This window comes from Erpetoichthys calabaricus, chromosome 14 (genome assembly GCF_900747795.2).
Source record: "Erpetoichthys calabaricus chromosome 14, fErpCal1.3, whole genome shotgun sequence".
In the NCBI taxonomy this organism is placed as follows: domain Eukaryota; kingdom Metazoa; phylum Chordata; class Cladistia; order Polypteriformes; family Polypteridae; genus Erpetoichthys; species Erpetoichthys calabaricus.
In genome coordinates, this window is record NC_041407.2 from 9,112,769 (window position 1) to 9,136,145 (window position 23,377).

Genomic DNA, 23,377 nt, shown 5'->3' on the forward strand with positions numbered 1-23,377 from the left:
TTTGGATGATATCCTTAAGAAAGGAAAAAAAATGTAGGATTTGGGAATGACCTGACATGGCAGAGTTGAAGCGCTAACAAGCTATGAAATTGAATAATTGACAAGGATTGTTTTCTGATTAAGCAATTGGGTTTGAACAAAAACCTGTAGCCACTGTGGCCCTCCAGGAATGACTTTGCCCACCCCTGCTATAACTCCTGCATTTGTCACTCACTTGACCATACAAGGGTCCCCACAAATCTAATCTCACTTGAAGTGGCCATCCAAACCCTTGTCTTTACAGCTGCTTGCCCTGGTACCTCCACTTCACTGACAAGGAGAAACACTCACAAAAACGCCTGGGGAGAAGGGCCAGTGGAAATATTAACCTGCTTCTCGGTGGCGCACTTGCCAGACTTCGGAAGGGCGTAGTGATGGCACACCGAGTCCGAGAGGTTGTCCATGAGGGTGAGCTCTCCTTCCAACGAGCCCTGGATCAGCAGGGAGATGGTGTCAAGTAAATGTCTTGCCTGGGAATGGCATAGGCCGGCATGCAAGGAGAGAAGTGAGAGAGAAAGAGAGCGAAGGACAGAGAGTGTGAAAGGGATAGAGAAGCCATTGGGAAGAAGGTGGATAGCAAGGAAGGAAGATAGCAAGTGTGAGAGGGGAGGGCAGTAAAGAATTGGCGTGAAGTGAAAGAAGAAAAGTGGTGACAGAGGAGTAGGTGGTGAGCAAGTGAAGCCAGGGAAAGGAAAACAGTGAAAGAGAATGGGGGCAAGAAAGAGTTACAAAAAAAAGGTAGGATGAAACCACAACAGAGAGTAATGAGAATGAAGTAATCAGGGATAAGAAGGAAATAGAGTATGAAGAAAGAGAAGTATCAACAGATGCAAAATGCCAGGGTGAAGAAAGAGAAATAATAAGCAAGGGTTGAGTGAAGGGAGGACGAGATGATATGGAGCATGGAGAGAAAAAAAGAACAGAGAGGGTGTCGATGGAAAGGGAAGGGATAAATGGGTGGTGAAGAACAGATATAAAAAGGATAGGAGAGAGAGAGAGATGGAGGGAGGGAGGGAAAATGAATGACAGAGAGAGAAAGAGAGAGAGAGTGACAGGAAAGAAGAAACAAATAAATTACAAAAACAACAAATAGACAGAATGAGAGCCACAGAGAAAGCCGGGCCCTTACAAGTCACACCCCGTTTACCACAATAAGAGGGCAGCCACTCCTTCTACTTGTCTAATTAAAGCAGCAAGTAGTATTAAGCTAACAGGTTCTGTTTTTCTGAGACGGATGCAACAGGAAAGGCCGCAGTAGAAATCAGTGGCCTCACACACCAGTCTAGCTCTCTACAGTGCTGCCCAGAACCCGTGTTAGCCTTCCATCACGTGAGGAAACCGATGACAGTTTGTGGTGAATGCAGTACATCAGATTTTGGAATAATGGACCTCGAAAGGAATAAAATTGGAATGACTCGCTAGGACGTTAAAGAGCAAATTATGAGTCTCAACGTTGGGATCACTCTAATTGACAAACTTGACAAAAGTCAAAATTAGAGACAAAATTTAAGGTTAAAAGTATGAGAGTAGAAGGTCAGAACCAGAAAGACGTTTAGCAGAAAAGGTTCTGAATCTGCAAGTTGGAACAGGAGGTGATCAATGGGGTGGCCTTTTCACCCATCGTGTCATTTAGCCACAGCTAACTTTGTGAATTCCCCTTGGGATTAATAAAGTATCTATCTATCTATCTATCTATCTATCTATCTATCTATCTATCTATCTATCTATCTATCTATCTATCTATCTATCTATCTATCTATCTATCTATCTATCTATCTTTTAAACGTTTCTTTTGGTTTTCCTGCCTTCTCTTTGGTTTTTGGGTAAATGTGTCACATGGGGGTTTGAACCATGAGGAATATGAGCTTCAAATTGGTTAAAAAGGTGACATTTTATGGCGTATAATTGCAACGCCATTTTTCTCGTTTACTGAGCACCATCTTTTCGTTGAGTTAGTGTCCGTCTGCTATCACTACCACCTAAGGAACTCTCTTACGCCTTATCAGAGAAGCAGCTCATCAGAGGATGGAAAGGGCGAAAATCCAAAGCAACCATTTAAGTAAGGTGGAAAGGTTTTAGACCTGCATGGCCTCCATTTACTGTAGTGAGGAATGTTTGATCGTTTCTAAAGAAAACAACTGTCACATTTCATGGTGAGTCGTGGCGAGTGCAGGTACTGTGGCATTTTGGGAATCGTGGGCAACTGCATTAAACGTATTATTTCAGAAGCTGTTTTAATGCTGGATGGGTTTCATCTGATACAATCAGGCCATCTACTGTATGTGAATAAGCAGCGGTGTAAACGCGAGCACATTCCAATTAAATCTAAAATGTGCAATCCAGACACTGAAATGCTGACCGGATTTGTCCGGGGAGGTAAGTTGCATCATTCTTAGTTATATTTATGAACTCAGCAACAGAAATGATTCACTCTGTTACCAACACTTTAATGATGAATCATTCTGATAAAGGAGCGCTGGTGACTTCAACCAGGGGAACTTTGGAAGAAACAAACGTCTATTAGCATATTCTATTTGTGGACAGAACAAGCTGGACGTGCTCCAGTCAAATCTTAATGACCTGTGGCACAGCTGGGCACATCTGACAACAATCTGGTCCATCTTACTCCCGCCTACAAGCCTGGTATCAGACAGCAGCAGCTCACTTACTATCCAAGCCAGAAGTTCTAGTGTATGTTTTTGGGTTTGTGATTAGTTACACTGTTAATATTTTTCTTGAGCTTTTGTAAAGTTTTAATAAAGCATTGCCTGTGATGTCTGTCACTCACACATTATTCCAAAGGTTGTAACACCTCTCCTCATGTAATGCATCGACCACTGTCATCCTTTCCTTCCTGCTTTTCACACTGAGAAATTTTAATTCCATGCCTACCACCTGCTGCTGGTCAACGAACTCACCAGTGGGGCATCTAGCGACAGCGGTGAGTCCAGTTTGACCTGGCTGGAGTCAGAGGGCCCTCCTGGACTATCTGGCCTGTCTCTAATGTCTCCCACTCCGCCTGGCCAAGGCAGCCCCTCAGCTAGGGGAGACGGGTTATTGATGTTACGTAGTTCCATCTCCAGCTCAGCCTCCATCTCGGCCTCCTCCTTGGCCTCCTTGTTGCTCTCCTCCAGGTGCTTCATGAGCACTGCGATCACCACGTTCACCAGCACAAACTGAGCTGTGAGCACGAAGGAAACAAAGTAGATGGGCGACACCACTGTGTTGTAGCAGGTGCCCATGTCTTGGGCACAGTCCCTCAGTGTGTCCTAGAAAGAAGAAAATGAACACAGGTTTGGAATGCCTTTCATGCACACACGCTTCTCGCATTGAATACTCTGAACGGTTCAATTTGGGGATTCTGTGTTATTGCTAAAACTGCTCTCATAGCGGGCACAGACCACGACAGCACTGATACATCTGCTCCTTTATATCTCTCATCTCCTTCCAGTCTGAGAGCTCTCTGCTGCAATGATGTAAGGAGCTCTTAAAGTGTTGACATTCAGAGCACAACTGGCACCCAGTGGACTGTTGTTCAATGCCTTTGTGTGCCCACCAAACCACAGAGATTTGCCAAAGATTTGGTAAAGTGACAGAAATGCATTTTTCTAGTGTGACTTGCAAAACCTTTACAGTGGGACGTGCTACCTTCAGTAGAATTAAGGGAAGGCAGCGTGCCCTGTCTCTACGTGACAAGTCTATTCTACATATAGCTTCACCCAATGCAGCCTTCTAGTTCAGCGTATAGTGAGGTCTGTCATGTAAAATAACCAGCATTCCTGTGGGAAGGTATTGTTGACATACACTCAGTGGCCACATTTTTAGGCGCGCCTATCTGGCAATAAGTAGGATGCCATCTGGCATTCAAAACAGGCTGAATTCTTCAAGGGATGGATTCAAGAAGGTTCTGGAAATAATCCTGCCAGATTTAATAAAATGGCCACTGAGATTATATCATAATTATTATTTCAGGTCTCATGAATGTGGTATTTCAACCAAACAGTCAGAGAGATAACAATGGATCTGTAACATCCAAGATTCATCCATCCATTATCCAACCCGCTATATCCTAACTACAGGGTCACGGGGGTCTGCTGGAGCCAATCCCAGCCAACACAGGGCGCCAGCCCACCGCAGAACATCAAAGATTACCAAATGAAAACATCACATCACAAAAATGGAAAAAGGTAGGCAGAAAATGAGCGGTGAAGACAGCAACCTTCATGATGCCATTCCAGTTGTCTCCTGTGGACACTCTGAACAAGGTAAGGAAAGCCATTCCGAAATTCCGAAATGTAGCGTGGCGTCCCAGGCCCTCACAAGGGTGGTCTTCACTGCATTCTTGATAACAAAGAGAAGCCAAAATACAGAAAAAGAAACCCCAATCAGTGACTATTAAATAAAGCAACATTTGTTTTAGGTAATGAATTTTGTAAAATAATAATATGGTCTATTATGCTGATGATTGAGGAGACTGCTCTCTCAAATCCCTGCTACTTACCGAGATCACCAAACAGTTCCACTCCCAAGGCGGCAAAGATGAAAAACAGAAGCATGAAGAGCAGCCCCAGATTTCCAACCTGCACAGACAGACAACGGCACACTGACTTTGACGTGACTCCTCTAAAGCACGTAAATGAGTCAAAAGTTAAGGAGAACAACATTCATCTCATATCACGAGTTTAGACAAGGAGTGCAACCCAAAGTCCTTCACAAGAGCTAAAAGAGAGAATTACAATTACAACCAAGATAGACAGATAGATATGAAAGATGCTATATGATAGATAGATAGATAGATAGATAGATAGATAGATAGATAGATAGATAGATAGATAGATAGATAGATAGATAGATAGAGTGCATCCAGAAAGTATTCACAGCGCATCACTTTTTCCACATTTTGTTATGTTACAGCCTTATTCCAAAATGGATTAAATTCATTTTTTTCCTCAGAATTGTACACACAACACCCCATAATGACAACATGAAAAAAGTTTACTTGTGGTTTTTGCAAATTTATTAAAAATAAAAAAATTGAGAAAGCACATGTACATAAGTATTCACAGCCTTTGCCATGAAGCTCAAAATTGAGCTCAGGTGCATCCTGTTTCCCCTGATCATCCTTGAGATGTTTCTGCAGCTTCATTGGAGTCCACCTGTGGTAAATTCAGTTGATTGGACATGATTTGGAAAGGCACACACCTGTCTATAGAAGGTCCCACAGTTGACAGTTCATGTCAGAGCACAAACCAAGCATGAAGTCAAAGGAATTGTCTGTAGACCTCCGAGACAGGATTGTCTCAAGGCACAAATCTGGGGAAGGTTACAGAAAAATTTCTGCTGCTTTGAAGGTCCCAATGAGCACAGTGGCCTCCATCATCCGTAAGTGGAAGAAGTTCGAAACCACCAGGACTCTTCCTAGAGCTGGCTGGCCATCTAAACTGAGCGATCGGGGGAGAAGGGCCTTAGTCAGGGAGGTGACCAAGAACCCGATGGTCACTCTGTCAGAGCTCCAGAGGTCCTCTGTGGAGAGAGGAGAACCTTCCAGAAGGACAACCATCTCTGCAGCAATCCACCAATCAGGCCTGTATGGTAGAGTGGCCAGACGGAAGCCACTCCTTAGTAAAAGGCACATGGCAGCCCGCCTGGAGTTTGCCAAAAGGCACCTGAAGGACTCACAGACCATGAGAAAGAAAATTCTCTGGTCTGATGAGACAAAGATTGAACTCTTTGGTGTAAATGCCAGGCGTCACGTTTGGAGGAAACCAGGCACCGCTCATCACCAGGCCAATACCATCCCCACAGTGAAGCATGGTGGTGGCAGCATCATGCTGTGGGGATGTTTTTCAGCGGCAGGAACTGGGAGACTAGTCAGGATAAAGGGAAAGATGACTGCAGCAATGTACAGAGACAACCTGGATGAAAACCTGCTCCAGAGCGCTCTTGACCTCAGACTGGGGCGACGGTTCATCTTTCAGCAGGACAACGACCCTAAGCACACAGCAAAGATATCAAAGGAGTAGCTTCAGGACAACTCTGTGAATGTCCTTGAGTGGCCCAGCCAGAGCCCAGACTTGAATCCGATTGAACATCTCTGGAGAGATCTTAAAATGGCTGTGCACCGACGCTTCCCATCCAACCTGATGGAGCTTGAGAGGTGCTGCAAAGAGGAATGGGCGAAACTGGCCAAGGATAGGTGTGCCAAGCTTGTGGCATCATATTCAACAAGACTTGAGGCTGGAATTGCTGCCAAAGGTGCATCGACAAAGTATTGAGCAAAGGCTGTGAATACTTCTGGACATGGGATTTCTCAGTTTTTTGATTTTTAATAAATTTGCAAAAACCTCAAGTAAACTTTTTTCACGTTGTCATTATGGGGTGTTGTGTGTAGAATTCTGAGGAAAAAAATGAATTTAATCCATTTTGGAATAAGGCTGTAAACATAACAAAATGTGGAAAAAGTGATGCGCTGTGAATATTTTCCGGATGTACTGTAGATAGATAGATAGATAGATGGATAGATAGACAGATCACCCACAGCATAAAAAGGTGTGACAGTATGTTACACCTGAAGCTCTTGCTGCCATCAGCTGTTGGGCTGAAGATGACAATCATTGTTTATTGTGCCCCCCTCCCCCCAACCCCCACTGCCCTTTCATTTACTTGACATCGCTGGTTTAATATTGGCCTCCCTTCCATATTGCCAGCCTAATCAGTTTCATTTGGTCACTGACCATGAAAACCTTTACAGTGGGAAGAACTTAAAGCAAATAAAAGTGGAGATTACCTGGGGCAGCGCCTGGATGACGGTGTCCAGCAGAGCTCTCATTCCTACGGCCATCTTTAGAAGCTTCAGCACTGCAAACAAGAAATTGAACTGATGACCCAACAGCACACACCGGCCCCGGTAGCCTTAGTGTTTAACAACACTTTAGATGTTTCAGGTACACAATGAAATATGAAATGTATAGCATATACTGTATATAAGTGGTCTGACCAGAAAGTTCTAGGAGACTGTCCATTACAATTGACAATATTAAGTTCACCAATCTGGGGAACATCCGGTTTCCCAGCCCCTTATATCAGTGTTAGGAAAGCTGGATTCAAAGATACACATATCTCCTGCGTTTTTCTGAATAAAAATGGATACAAAAGACAAGGAATGCATGCAGATCAAACTTTGTCTTGAGACTGCTACTTGACCAGATAAATGACAACACCCCCTCTTGACTCGAGTTGGTTTTGCTTAGCTTTTTAGAGACCTGAGGATATCCCCTAAGCACATGTGCTTGATACCAGTTATTAACCAGCGCACTATAAACTGGTTCTGATTGCTGGATTACGTTACCAGTCCCCAAAGTTCTAACCAGGACAAAATGAGCTTTTAAAAAGAGTAGATGAATGGAGACTGAGAAATGCCGAGAGCAGATAGTCTCATGTGAGAATTCTCGTACTTCATCAAGGCCAACATTCAATATATTACAAGAGGAGCACAAGCATCAATAACTGTGGTACGTTTTGCATGCATGCACCTTATGTCTATGTGTTTGTGTATTTCTGTGTTTGTCTGCTTGTCATTCCAACAGATGGCACATCACAAACATTTCTAGTAATAAAATGCATTGCATTTGTCATTCCAATATATGGCGCAATACAAACATTTGTAGTGATGCATTTTATTACTACAAATACCTGTGAAGCACCAGATGTTGGAATGACAAATACAATGTATTTTATTACTACATGCACTACAGAGTACATTCCTGTATATGGTGGACTGCAAACGTTAATACTATGGTGTACGTTGATTACTTAGATTTCAACCAGGCTTAGACAGGTAGCACAGCTAATTAACTAATAATATGACAGACACAGACTGGACTAGTGGTTTCCATATTGAGGCTTATGCTTATGACACATTTTTAGTGGCAGCTTTCATTTGTGTAATTATAACAAGTCAGCAGCAGTTGGTCGCACACTCCCATGAAGCCAATCGTCTAACATGACAAAGACAACAACTCTGAGCAACCAATCTGTGACTCGCTATGATAAAGTCAATCAGTTTTGCTTGTCTTTAGCTGGATGGGTGGGGTGTATGTATTGGAGAACTGATGACTGATGAATGCTCATCCGACACCACAAAGTATAAACTGAAGCAACGAGGAATAAGTAATATTTGTGTTCTAACGTCACAAATAGAAGAGAAGCTCCTTTGTCAGATGTCTCATGTTTTACATACTCAAACAGAATGGAAGAAAAAGAAAAGGGGCAGAGACTGTGTCTGAACTCACTGCAGCTATTAACCCACCTACAGCACCGGCTCCGTCAAGCACCACGCCAGTGGCTGTGCTAGAAGTTCAGAGCTCAGCTGTGTAATCTGACATGGTCCAGCAACGTGTTCAACAACTGCAGTCGCCAAATCTGACATGCACCATTACAAAAAGTCATGTAATGTCTGTAAGTGCCCAAGAGGATGGACGGGCATCCTGGCTGGGAAATAAGGTAATTACTTGTCTGGATGGGAGGCTATGATGGAAGGACAGATTAGCTGGAAACCACTTTGTACCCAGCCAGAATAATACAATAGTTGGACCAGTGGAAGCTGAGAGCAGCTCCATCCTGCAGAGGGCAGGCGGCAGAGGACCTCTTGTGGCATCCCACTTGGGACACCTGCAGGGGTGCTTGGGTATTGAAGTCCGGAAATATAACCCTGTCAAGATCCCTGGGTGCTGATAGGGAGGACCTCCCTGCTTTCCATATGATCTGGAAGTGCTTCCAAGAAGATATGCTGTGGCACCTGAAGCATTCCTGGGTCAGGATTGAAAAGGAACCCTCTGCCTCATGTTGGGGAGTCAGCGGGCAAAACACTTGGAGGATGGAAGGAGAATGAAATGATTTGACCTCTGTTCAGTTTATTGATCTTTGCACATGTGATTGTTGGAATGGTTCTTCGGTTTAATAAAAATCTTTTACTTAAACCCAAAAGTATGTTGGGCATTACTGTGTCCGAGGTTTGGGGCTCAGTGGCACCCCTGGGTGATAACATTGGCCTAGTCCTTCAAATCAGCCTAACACCTGTGACAAGGCACTGAGCTGTCAGAGAACTGGCATACCATCTGGAGAACACTAAAGATCATGTTCCCCTGAAACAGCCTGCTAACTTTAAAAGGTCATGTTCACTTTTCCATACAAACCCCGAGCGATCCTCAGGACCCTCATGATGCGGATGATTGTTGGGTTAATGGGCAATGAAGCGTTGACCTCAATCTCCTCCAGCGTTATTCCCATGATGGACAGAAGCACGATGGCCAAATCCAACTGGTTCCACCTACAACAAGAAAACCTCAGTTAGAGCCAGCTCCAAGTGTCACATTGGATGAATGATTTATATCAAATAATGGGATTCAGGGGAGATTTCAAGATAACAGGACCTACTAGTTAGTCTTTGTGAAGACCGCTGGCCAGCTTGACATGTCACAGGACATACTGGACATACAGTGAATTCACAAAGTATTAAGACCCCTTCACTTTTTCACATTTGATAGGAACAGGTCATTCGACTTAAGAAGCTCACTAATCTGACCCACCTAATGTGATGACGGTGTAACTATTCTTGTTTATATTTAAATCAATATTATTTTTGCAGGAGTTTTATTAAATATTACCGTCATCTCACCTTTGTCCCACAATCTCAATTCTGACCTTTCATTCCCATCTGTGTGAGAGTGAAAAGGTTCTTCTCCACTAATGTCTATATTGTGCCCCACCTGTCCCATAGTTTCCCACTCCCACAACGTGTGCCATACTGTCAGTAACCACGGCAGGAGGGCAACTCTCCAAATGAGCAAGCTTACGGAACTTAGTATTATCAGATGTTTCACACTGCTTTGGTGGTAAGGTGTTTTTGGTTGTGCTGCTCTAATGTTCAATAATGGGATGTGTTGGATCACATCAGAGGTTTATGCCACCTGACTAACCATACCTGTCCTTAAAGAAGCGTCGAAACCCAAAAGCAACAAGTTTGAAGACTGATTCAAGCACAAAGATGATGGTGAACACGTAATTGCAGATCTTCAGGGCTTCATCCAGGACCTGTAGAGCACAAGAGCAACAGACTATCAGAACTGCCTGAAGGTCACTCATCTGGCACATCCTGTCAAAAAGCTTCTTGCCGTATCATTTGTGCTGGACAGAATCCATGCTATACAGAGAGGGCAAAAGAGACACTGTGGGCCTCAAGGACAGCCATAGTCTGCCCACATGAAGCTTGTGACAGCAACGAGGACCCTCTTTAAAATGCTCAGCGTCTGTGTGTGTCGGTCCATAGCTTGCAAAAATCCAGCCAACTTTGTATGCCTAAAGTGTTTAAATGTGTTAACTGAAAACATCATCCTTTGCATAATGTCAGGAATGAAATGTTTTGCAAAAAACAACGCCACCTAAGAAATATAAAAATTACTCCAGCATGGTAGGTGAGGCTTTGTTGACTGTAGGAGGCACTCACAAGCTGACCCCAAGGCTAAAGAAGTCTGGTGTAGGCCAAAAGTATAAAAATGAGGTTTTATTATAGGGAAGCTCCAACAAAACTAGCAGAAAACAAAGTACAAAAAAGGTACACATTTACAAACAAAGTGATGTGCCGTATAGCTCACCTATAAACAAAACACCTTTAACTATCAGAAGGGATGGCTTGCCCACTTTTCAAAAAATATTACAGACAACATTCTCTGCTTACCTTCCTTTATCTTTCACCAGTTCCTTCTCCACAGCCTGGCCTTTGCTTCATTCCATCAGCTGAGTCTTTGCCAAATGTTCTCCTCTCAACTCCAAACTTAGTGACCACTTGGCCAGTAGGAGAATTTTACACCCCAGCTATGAACTGCTTACGCCTATTTCCTGGGAATGACTTCTGGTGTCATACAGAAGAATAGGGGCTTGTATTTACAGCTCCCTCTAGTGGCCCCACGTGCTCCCTATGCTACAGAATGCTAGTTGCCTACCATTGAGAAGGAGCTCCACTCTCCTCTCTGTTAACTTGGGGGTCTCCCTGTATGTTAAGATTAAATGTGCTCTGCCACTTGAATTGCCACTATAAATGTTTTAATGCATTTTTAAATTGAACATATGCTGTTGTCATCACAAATCTGAGTGTCGGCTCTTCTCACATGCCTTTCGGACAAACTGTGCACTTCAGAGATGTCACAGGTGTGCTCTAAGACTCTGAAGGCTACCTTACATCTACAACATCTGAGAACGTAAGAGACTCTGAGGAACAAAAAGTGGGATATATTAAATATTCCCATACTCAGCTAGTACGAGTTACGACAAGTTCAGGTTTGGTGGCTTTTTGGGTACTATGGAGATCAAGATTAAACTTCTTACTTCAGATGCTGTTTTAATGATACGATCAGACTGAGCGGAAAAAGCAGGATGGGGGACTGGAGATTTATGTGAATAATTAATGGTAAAAACATGAGCAGATTTCAATTAAAACCAAAATGTGTAATCCATAAATTAAAATACTGACTAAATGTGTTAAGTTTACTGCCTAGGGAGATAAGTTGCATCACCCTTGTTAATATTTATTAACTCCGCAACAGAAATGATTCACTCTGTTACCAACATGCTATTGATAAATCATTCTGACTTCAGAATGCTGGTGACTTCAACCAAGGGAGCCTTGGAAGGAACAAACTTCTACTTGGACGTTCTAATTGTGGATGCAACAAACTGGACGATCTCAAGTCTATCTAGAGGGTTGAAAGTTTCAAGAATTTACTTAAAACATCAAATTGAAAGCCTACGCTTACTGGGCACTTTGAACACACCAGACAGACTTGTCCACCCACATATCAGACAGGGATACCCACCTGTGGCTGCTGGTAGTGCTCCATGGCCATTGTGATGACATTGAGGCCAATCACCACAGTAATGAAGAGGTCCAGGTAGTGGCTGGTGCACATCTTGTGGATGAGGAGGCGTGTGGGAGAGTAATCAGAATAGTAGGGTTTACACTGCGCTTCTACAAGGGAACAGGCAGGAACAAACTGGGTGACTGTCAGAGCTGACAAATGTGGACCTCCACCCTCCATATACACACAACATACTTACCACACTACTGACATGCATAATAGCAAAAAAGAAAGAAAGAAAGAAAAAGAAAAAACCCTCAACCAGTCCAGTATCTCCCTTTACAACATTCTCTACAAACTCATCTCATAGATTCCTCCTGCATGGGGGGCTTTCATACAGCCTTGGAGGTTTTCTTGTCAGTTTGGAGAAGACCACGTTTGACACAGTACCGATCTACTAGTTGCTTTGAAAAAGGATTGGATTCTCTCATCTCATTGATTATAATCTGTCTTTACATACTGCACGTTAATTACCTCTAATTCATTCTTTAACCAATTTTCTTCATAGCTAATTACACGATTCACAAATTAATTTTATCAAGCAATGCTAATTTTTGAATATCTTTGCATGTTGACATCTGTACAGGCCCCTCAGTCAATCCACTGTGAAATGCACGATTCGTGGTACTCAAACTGGTACTTTATAAGATATGTTATGTACTTCTAATTACTTGATTAATTAATAAACTAATGAAATAAACATTCATATTATAATTAGTTTTATTTTTAACAGAATCAGTCTGTTAGTTAATATTATCTTATTTGAATATTTCTGCATCTTATATTCTGGGCTCTAAGCCAGTGAAGGACATTGCATGCAGTAGTCATGAATCCAGTATCCTATCAAATGTATCTAATTAATTGGTTACTTAGCTAAATATGTGGCTAATTAAGCAGTTAATTATTAATAATCAACAAATCACAGAAATAATTGATTCTATACACATTAATAATCTGCACTTTGATAGTCTTTGTAAAGATATGATACCAGTCAATTAAGGAATCTATTAAACAACCAACATACACATTATTGACTAATTTATTTGACTCGTTAAATATTAGCATTCACTTTTGCAATTAATTCTGTACTAAATGATCATTTTTAACGATTTTGTATCTATCACTGTACAGCACTCAGCCTAGCTGATGTTATTTTACTTTGTGTTAACGTATGTCATTCAGCCTCATCTCAACATATCTCAGGCTACACCAACACTATTACATCTTGTCACCCACGTGCGCATGGGAGGCAACTAAAGGGCTCGAGGGAAGGCACTTCTGAGGCATGCTGGGATGTGGCAGAGTACATTGATTCTTTTTTTCCCTTGCCTGTAGACCATTCCCGGGAGATCTCACCTGGCTCTCATGACATCACTTCCGGAACCGAGCCAATGGAAGAAGACCTTATCGGCTCCGGCCCCTATGATGTCACCTCCGGTCTTGAACCTATGGCAGATGATCCTGAGCCAGACCCATATGACCTCATTTCCTGTCTTCCTCTTTAAAAGTCTAACCGTTTCCCCTATGTGTCAGTCTTGTTGTGGACTCTGTTCTAAGCACATCAGTGCTCTATATTTTTGGCTTTGCAGCCAGGATACCTCATTATACGGGTGGCGGCCCCAAACCTTTATCTGTGTGATGTCTCGTTATTGTGACAGTCTTCATTTAAAAATGCCCTCCATCCACACTAGTGTTTTCACACTATTTACGAAAAATATCTGCACTCTCACTAAAATAACCAAAAACTGCATATAACGTAGCTGTTTGCCTACACTGGGCATGTGTGCACCGGCAGAAATGTCCTCCTTGAAGAGATGGGATTTATCGTAAAGCTACAGCAACTATTCTCATTATAAAACTAGCAGATGAAGATCCGTGTCCATATGCAGCATTCAAACTGTACAAAATGTAATTTAGATGCACACAGGTAAGCAACACAAGAAGCAGCATGAAAAGCAACTCCTCAGTGTCCACTATGTTGGAATATGAGTTTCAATGTCAAAGGTGACCAATCAGGCAATGGACAAAACTGAGACTAATGTCTATGTTTTAAATGAGAACACAGTAGTGTGGACATAGTCTCAAACATCGTATCTTGTGTTAACGGATTTCATCTAGCCTTCCCTTACCTGATCTCAGATTAATTTGTCTTATTTGGTCTTACTTGCTTTATGGTATCTAATCCCACCTTCACTTATTTAACCTTGTGTTGTCTTATCTTAACTTATCTCATCTCCCTCCCCTTGTCTCTTATCTTATATTCCTCTTATCTCTTCTAGACTTCCCTTAGTTTATCTCAGTTTGATTTGGCTTATTTATCTTACTTTGTCTTAACTTCTCATCTCACTACCCCATATTTTATCAGAGTTTGGTTTGGATTGTGGCTTATCTTGTCTTAATGTATCAAATTGCATATTTGGTTATTTAAGCTTGTGTAACCTTATCTTAAGTTATCTCATCTCACTACCCCAATTTTATTTTATCTCCTTTGCTTAGCAAATCTTATCTACTGTAATCTTATCTTCCCTCATCTTGTGTTAGCCTGCCTCTTCCATCCTTTCCTTAGATGATCTCATCTTAATTTGAATTATCTTGTCTTAATGTATGCAATTCCATTTTTGCTTATTGAACCTTGTGTTGCCTTATCTTTAGCTTATCTTTTCCCGCTTTACTCATTTTAGATGATCTTATCTTGTGTTATGCTATCTCACCCAGCCTGCTTTAGCTTATCTCAGTTTGATTTGGCTTATCTTGTCTCACTGTATCCTAGCCCAGTTTATCTTAACCGCTCATCGCAATGCCCCTCATCTTATTGTCTTATTTTGTGTTTCTGTCTGCTAATATATCAAATCCTACCATTGCTATTTTAACCTTGAGTTACTCTATTCTTATGGATAGCGCTTTGAGTACTGAGAAAAGCGCTATATAAATATAATGAATTATTATTATTATTATCTTATCTCACTCCTCATATTTTAGCTTATCTGATACTGGTATAGTTAGGGTAGATTCAAAGATCTCCGTTTTGTTTCCTCCTAAATCTGATAAGAAGTTCCATTCTCCAAAGAACAACAATGAAAACCACAAAGGCTGCATGCAGCAGTAATGTGGAGTGAGTTTGTGGACAGGGGGATATTTTGGCTGGTTTCAGCTTTCTCTGTTTAAACCAGAAGACCGCATTTCCTTCATATTACCTTTACCTTATGTCTACAATGTTATGTTAGCATTTCAAGTGCAGTGGAGTTCCTGACGTGCTGTTTGAATACAGGGAACAGTAATTACATGTGGAGGCTGCTGTTCTTATTGCAAAGTGGCCGTGACCCGAATCGGCTGTATGGGTCAGACTCATCCCCAGTAGGCCATTTCTGTACGAGGACATTTTTTTTCTCTTTCTCACTACTCCACACCAGCTTTGTTTTCTCTCATTCTTTTTTTAATATGAAACACAAGGAAAATCACCTGGGAAACAAGGTAATTGTTTTTTAATGAAGCCGGGCTCAGCACAATTTCCTGAAGATTGACTGTTGCTTGAAAACGTACGGCGTCTTTTTTCTTTTAATGCACTGACAGACAAAAGCAATGCACTGGAGTCACGTCAATTATGTCTACCACGAGTAAGCAATAATATTTAAAGGTGATCTCTGGGACTTGAGCTGTAAGTTATGCATAGACAAGCAGACAATTTGCTGCTCTTACATGTTTATCCAAAAAAGACTGAATTCAGCATCAGAATGCCTAGGATGCTCTGAGCTACTTTTATTTGTGCAAAATGTGGTAAATAAATAAATGTTATTGTTGACATTATGTTCAGTTGGATTGAAGATATCCAGAGGAAAAAGGGCAAAGATTGAAAGGGAGCAATGGTTAAGATCTGGCCTGCTGATGCACTGGAGTTGACAAGGGATTAAGGAGTGAACCCATGGACAGCAGGGAGTTTTGTTTTTTAGGGTGACACCTCAGTATAAGGGTGATGTGGGTGGGTTGATGATTTGGCTTCACTATGGAGGTTCCCATTGAGCTTGAAGGTGGGTGGAGAAGATGGCTTCTTAACTGTGGATGGAACTTTGACAAGACTAGAAAGAGAAAAGATGGAAAGAGAGAAAGATCTCATTTGTGATGTGCTGCTCCTTGCGACACGTGGGTGCTCGATTCCTGCTAGAACTCGTCACACAGATAAAGATGTTGATGGCACTCAGGCTCTTTGTCATTATTCTTCCACTCCTGAGTCAACAACATGACCAATAACCTCCCATTACGTTACGTGTAGGTATCAGTCTATCAAATTAGCAACTGAGCGCAGGCTGCTTTGCCTCCATGTGCCCTGCCTGTTCCTCTCTAGTTGTCAGGTATGTTAGATTAGATTCAGCAGAGGTCTGAACCACTGGGATGAGAAACCAAGACCCACAGCGTCAGTTAGTCATGTGCAGAAGTGTCATGAGTGAATATACATTTATTAATGTGCTCCTCAGTCCTCATCATTTCGCAGGATTGCACCCATTAGAGACTAGTTAAAGTAGGCAGGAGCTCACTCTGAACGTTTACGGCTCAGTTTGTGAAACAAAACTCTCGCAGTTTCTGTTTTTAATTTCTCTTCTCTGGCTGGTGATGGAGCATTTTCATTTCTTTTCCCACTTTTGCGACATACTAACACTTTCGATTTTTCATGTCTGCTGATTGTGATATCCACAAGATATTTTTTTACAAAGGAGAGATCCACTCCAAAATTATGTTTCTTCCATGCTTTGGGTGACCTTGCCTTCTATTCTGTCTGATTTTGGAAAGACAGGAAATGAAATAAATGCTGTCATAAAAAGTAGCTGGGGTCTGAAGCCAAAAGACAAAGAAGAATGGACTGCTAATCCTAAAACATAAAGCAAAATTCATAGCCAAAACATATGTAGGAAGATCCAAAATGCCCAAGACTTCCAGAAGGCAGCTATTTGTGAAATGTTTTGAGATTTATCTAAAGGCTTGGGTGCTCAAGCTAGCCTTAGCACGCTGGCGTCATTGGGCTTCATTTCTGACTGTAGAAAAGTGATAACGGGAATTGTTGGTGATGTAAACAAACTCACGAAATGGAGCTGCCGTATTCCAAAATTAAAACCAAAAGGTGTCACGCCAAAACAGAAAAACTAACCAAAAATGTACTGTACATATTATTCACCATTACTCAAGATAATATTTCTAAATGTCTAGGGTTAAAACATCTTCTACTTTGCTTATCTCCTCCTTGGAAGAGAACTTCCATGAATCTGTCAGAGCCTCACTATTGGAAAATTATCTGCTATTTATCGTTGTACATCTGGCAATTCATGTTGGCCACTGCTTAGTTTTAGTACTCTTGTCAACGGCTGCTGAGTATTGAACTGCCAGTGGATTGACGATTGTCCCCAAAATACTCGGACTTTGATTTGGGGAAGAGTCACCTGATGCATTACTCCTTTTGTCTCCGTTTTAAAGAAATCTTTCAATAAAACCAGCCCCCCAATTAAATCACTGAGGACCAAAACTATACGGACACGTTCAGTCATCAAAGCATTTTTCTGAACGCAGATCTTTTTTGTTTCTGAGAATGCAGAGCACATCATGGCTGACTCTCACTTATTCATGTTATTCAACCGAAACAAGCCTGACTTAATTATAGTGCTAGTCTTCTGGGGATGGACTTGAGTCTGACAGAGATGACTTGCTTGATCTCTCCATGTAAACTGGTACCATTTTAACATTTTGCAGCCTCCACTTTTCAAAACTGTATCCACGTAAACAAAACCGTCAACTTTAATCAGGAGCATCACCACACTTTTTTTTTTTTTACACAATTTTCTTTTTCCTTGGGCCTCTATTGCATTTTGTATGTACAGTATGGATTTTGTTAGGGCCAAATGGGACAGATTTTTGTCTCAGACATACCTTTTACTATAAAGAATTTTCATGCAAATCCTCTTGACCCTGAGCCGTGGTGATGGCTAAAATGCCTTGCAGGAACATCCAGACGAGACAAATAGTTCAAGGATCAGGAGCTAGCTGGATGTGTCGGGCATCGAAACCAAAAGAGGTGTCAAACCGAGCAACTGAAGACCAATAAACTGAAATTGTAGTAGAATTTGACATGCTAAATCCTATAACCCTTTGAACTCCAAACACACCGAGTAACACCACTGAATTCATTTTTTTTTATTTTGAGACTTTTACCCTCAACTTTCGATGCTGCAGAACACGTGATGCCAGCTCATTCAGCATCACATTTGTTACATCCATGGACCACGTCTCCTAGTAACAGTTCACAGCGTTAAGGTAAAAAACACACAAAATAGGAGCGTCTGCGAAAAAACAAAATGGTGACTCGGAAACCATAAAACCTAACATGCGATAATCATGCCACAGGATTTCCTGATCTTCACAACTGTTCATGAGAAAAAAATTCTGATCAAAAAAAGTTTACTAAATGATGAAAAAAATAAGAAGGCAGGCCAAATCAGTTTGGCTGCAGTCGTTAGAGGCACAGCTTCAATGGCCGTCCACACTGTGGTGCAGAATACATGCAAATGTTTTAAACTGAGCTGACATATGTAAAAGCAACAAGAGGAAGGAGAACTTCTTAGTTTCTGGACTTGGCTCAGCATCGTGTGTGGGTGTGTGTGTCAGTGTGTTTTTGGGCTAGCAACAGATAAAATAAACAATTTCTCAGGAAGTGACAAAATATGACAAACCTTACTTGCTATAGTGCTTTACAAAATACAAAATTTCCAGCCGACTGTTTTAGTGACTTGAGATCAACATGTCTGATATGAGATGGACTATAGATGATTATATGCTGTGTGTTTCCTTTACCTTATGTATATGCATGGATTAGGCACATAATACAACAGTGATAAAAGAATGTGCTAGAAAAACATAAGAAAGGTTAGGGTTAAATGTACATTGTCTAGAAATGACTCTTTTATAAGATGTGCTGAGCTGTTGGCTTGCCACATGACCAGCTAGAAACGGTAAAGGCAAGGGTGGTGTTGAGGTCAGTGTGAGATGAAGGTATAAAAGCATGAGGTACATCCTGCGAGGCCAAACATGGATGAATGGTAGATCTGAGAAGAAAGGTAGAACCTGGATGGGACTGGTCAAGCAGCCAGAAGCCACCACTGAAAGGGTATCAGCCCATATTTCCAAAAACACTGCAGGGAAGTGTGAAAAAGACATGAACACCTGGGCAAACGGATGGCCTGGGTTCCACCCCAGCCATTGAGCCAGAGGTCTTGCCAGACAGAATGTGTCACCCAAGAAGACCTTCCACCTGAGCAGAAGGCACACTGGGTGTCTTGCCTTTGACGAGATGCTCTGCTATCCATCCAGGTTGTATTTGGGGTAAATTGCACACCTGTATGTGAATGCTTTGCTTCCGGGTTAGGCACACTTTAGAAATTATGGACATTTATGGTTAAGACTTATAAGGGGAAAAAAAATAGCAACGGAAATGGTTCAAAATAAAACTATATAATCTAAATGAAATGTTGAAACATAATTTTGGTAAGAGAAATAGATTCCTTGGACAAAAAAAAACCAGGAAGGAGTTTAATTAAATATTAATATCAATAAAGAGAGAAGCAAAAAAAAAAATGATTAACCTGTTATCTCAAAACCCATAATGCAAGTGTTAATGGAAGCAAACACTGCAAAAGAAGTGTGGTCTGACTATACGGTGGTCCATACTTGTTTCTAAAGTAATTTGCTCTCATATGATGTCCTGGTCAAGGTGCAAATACAATGGACTTCAAATAGCCAAGAACAGCTCACCCTTTCAAAATGCTGTAACAGCAGCTAATTCTGTTACTTCAAATTATGAAAATTCCTACTTTTTATCATTAATCAGGAATATTAGTGAGGAACATATATATGAAAATCCATAAAACACTCCATTTACACCTGGGGGGGTAAACATTAAAATTATACAAAGTTATTGTCTGTCTGTATAATTTAATATTGTTCTTTATCAGTATGCTGCTGCTGGAGTATGTGAATTACCCCTTGGGATTAATAAAGTATCTATCTATCTATCTATCTATCTATCTATCTATCTATCTATCTATCTATCTATCTATCTATCTATCTATCTATCTATCTATCTATCTATCTATCTATCTATCTATCTATCTATCTATCTATCTATCTATCTATCTATCTATCTATTTTCATAGGCATGTAATACAACTGTACTTATTCAACTTCTAAATCTTACAGGGAGTAATTTCACTGACATGGCCTATTAAGCTGATGGTGTACATATGAATATTGCTAAATTATAACAATGGAAGCCCACTGGAAAAGGAAAATTATTAAGAGAAGAATGCACTTGGAACAGAACCTGGAGTCACGTGTCACGTATAAATCTACACAGATGAGTCAACTGCTAAGAACAGCCAGGAACACCAGAGAATTTCAAGGAAAGTCACATCCCAGTTTGATGACCTACGACTGCTCACTACTAAGATCTCCACCAAAGCCCAAAGCAGCTATGGATTATGAAGGCAAGCTGCGTGCCATTAGTGACTCCTAACACATGCAATCATTTCAAAGTGGCAACTTCAAGATGAAATGTATCATTTTTGGGGAAGGAACAGTAACCAATCGGCAAAACACAAAATGACTCCACACCTACCTGTAACCCACTGCCCCTTGCATTACTGATTTTCCTTGGCTGTTTGCAATCTCATGATGCCCTGTGACACATGACTCTAGTAATTCCAGTTACAGTAAATCCATTCATCTCATTGACTTACACAAATGACCACATTGGAAAAACCTTATTTATCATTGGTGACTTCAAAGTGCATTCTTCTCCAGCCATTTTGAGGCATCGAGACAAGTTAAGAAGGACAGTGCAGGGATTTGACTTCTTCTATTTTGATCACTCAGCAACATGCCGGCCATGCTGTCATTTTAGATTGTTCTCTTGGGTGCATGCACTGATTGATCAGCACCAGTATCAGATTCATCGGCGGTCCTTAACAAAGGGCATGGACTTTGAAGACCCAATGACAAGCATTGGCCTTCAACTCTTATAACCTTAGAACGTGTCCAATTTAAATAATCTAGACATTTAGATATTTCAAGTTTTGGTAAGTCCAGAAGCCCTTTGGAGAAAAGAGAAGATGATAATCTGTTAGCAATTAACATCAACACAGCCTTCATTAGTTGGGAAATACAGACACAGCTTTTCAAAAGGTACTCCACATGACGGCACAGACACATACAAATAAATATTTGTGTAATTAAGAAATAAAATCTGGGGATACCGCGGATATCTACCACACATACTGATAAAGTAGCAACACTTGTACTGTTAGACAGAAAGGGAAACTGTCAATGACTGAACCAAATTCTCAGACACCACACCTAAAGGCTTCACTGCTTCATAGACGGGCTTCTCCATAAGCACCATGATGGCTGAGGAGTTCATGCGAGTCTGAGTGAGGTGACCTGTGACATCACCTTTAAGTGGGCGAAGGGAGAAATGCAAAAGTTCACTGCAAGGTAATCTTAAAGGATAGAGTCCGCTATTTTTCATGTCGAAGTTATTTCTTCACAAACATATACATTTTGTTATGTTACAGCCTTATTCCAAAATGGATTAAATTCATTTTTATCCTCAGAATTCTACACACAACACCCCATAATGACAATATGAAAAAAGTTTACTTGAGGTTTTTGCAAATTTATTAAAAATAAAAAAATTGAGAAAGCACATGTACAGAAGTATTCACAGCCTTTGCCATGAAGCTCACAATTGAGCTCAGGTTCATCCCGTTTCCCCTGATCATCCTTGAGATGTTTCTGCAGCTTCATTGGAGTCCACCTGTGGTAAATTCAGTTGACTGGACATGATTTGGAAAGGCACACACCTGTCTATATAAGGTCCCACAGTTAACAGTTCATGTCAGAGCACAAACCAAGCAACAAGTCAAAGGAATTGTCTGTAGACCTCCGAGACAGGATTGTCTCGAGGCAAAAATCTGGGGAAGGTTACAGAAAAATTTCTGCTGCTTTGAAGGTCCCAGTGAGCACAGTGGCCTCCATCATCCGTAAGTGGAAGAAGTTCGAAACCACCAGGACTCTTCCTAGAGCTGGCCGGCCATCTAAACTAAGCGATCTGGGGAGAAGGGCCTTAGTCAGGGAGGTGACCAAAAACCCGATGGTCACTCTGTCAGAGCTCCAGAGGTCCTCTGTGGAGAGAGGAGAACCTTCCAGAAGGACAACCATCTCTGCAGCAATCCACCAATCAGGCCTGTATGGTAGAGTGGCCAGACGGAAGCCACTCCTTAGTAAAAGGCACATGGCAGCCCGCCTGGAGTTTGCCAAAAGGCACCTGAAGGACTCTCAGACCATGAGAAAGAAAATTCTCTGGTCTGATGAGACAAAGATTGAACTCTTTGGTGTGAATGCCAGGCGTCACGTTTGGAGGAAACCAGGCACCGCTCATCACCAGACCAATACCATCCCTACAGTGAAGCATGGTGGTGGCAGCATCATGCTGTGGGGATGGGAGACTAGTCAGGATAAAGGGAAAGATGACTGCAACAATGTACAGAGACATCTTGGATGAAAACCTGCTCCAGAGCGCTCCTGACCTCAGACTGGGGCGACAGTTCATCTTTCAGCAGGACAACGACCCTAAGCACACAGCCAAGATATCAAAGGAGTGGCTTCAGGACAACTCTGTGAATGTCCTTGAGTGGCCCAGCCAGAGTCCAGACCTGAATCCGATTGAACATCTCTGGAGAGATCTTAAAATGGCTGTGCACCGACGCTTCCCATCCAACCTGATGGAGCTTGAGAGGTGCTGCAAAGAGGAATGGGCGAAACTGGCCAAGGATAGGTGTGCCAAGCTTGTGGCATCATATTCAAAAAGACTTGAGGCTGTAATTGCTGCCAAAGGTGCATCGACAAAGTATTGGGCAAAGGTTGTGAATACTTATGTACATGTGCTTTCTCAATTTTTTTATTTTTAACAAATTTGCACAAACCTCAAGTAAACTTTTTTCACGTTGTCATTTATGGGGTGTTGTGTGTAGAATTCTGAGGATAAAAATGAATTTAATCCATTTTGGAATAAGGCTGTAACATAACAAAATGTGGAAAAAGTGATGCGCTGTGAATACTTTCTGGATGCACTGTATATATCTACATTTGTCATGAACAAATTGTGACATTTTATAAAGGAAGTCATGTGGCACAAGGTGCAGCCGTAAAATAATCATCAAGCAGCACTCAATACCCCAGAATGACAATGCAAAAACAGGATTTTATAAGTTTTTTTCAAATTTATGAAAAACAACAACCTGGAATATGCCATTAACACAAGTATTCCGACCCTTTGCTTTGGTTCAGGTGCATCCCATTCTATTGATCATCATCACTGGTGGTCAATTCAGTTG

The 23,377-nt window shown here is 41.5% G+C and overlaps 1 protein-coding gene across 14 annotated transcripts in view; it reads right to left on the reverse strand.

The window, feature by feature from the left end:
- cacna1g (calcium channel, voltage-dependent, T type, alpha 1G subunit) overlaps positions 1–23,377 on the reverse strand; it is a 453,630-nt gene that overhangs the window by 28,097 nt on the left and 402,156 nt on the right. For 12 of the 14 annotated variants that reach the window (XM_051936495.1, XM_051936491.1, XM_051936490.1 and 9 more), the window contains 8 exons: positions 11,910–12,061; positions 10,022–10,131; positions 9,234–9,367; positions 6,827–6,897; positions 4,541–4,619; positions 4,259–4,380; positions 2,958–3,308; positions 369–509 (listed from right to left, as the gene is read on the reverse strand). In XM_051936495.1, the coding sequence (XP_051792455.1) occupies positions 369–509; positions 2,958–3,308; positions 4,259–4,380; positions 4,541–4,619; positions 6,827–6,897; positions 9,234–9,367; positions 10,022–10,131; positions 11,910–12,061 (1,160 nt within the window). The remainder of the gene's footprint in view (positions 1–368; positions 510–2,957; positions 3,309–4,258; positions 4,381–4,540; positions 4,620–6,826; positions 6,898–9,233; positions 9,368–10,021; positions 10,132–11,909; positions 12,062–23,377) is intronic. The other 2 variants (XM_051936487.1, XM_051936493.1) reach the window with 2 other exon arrangements.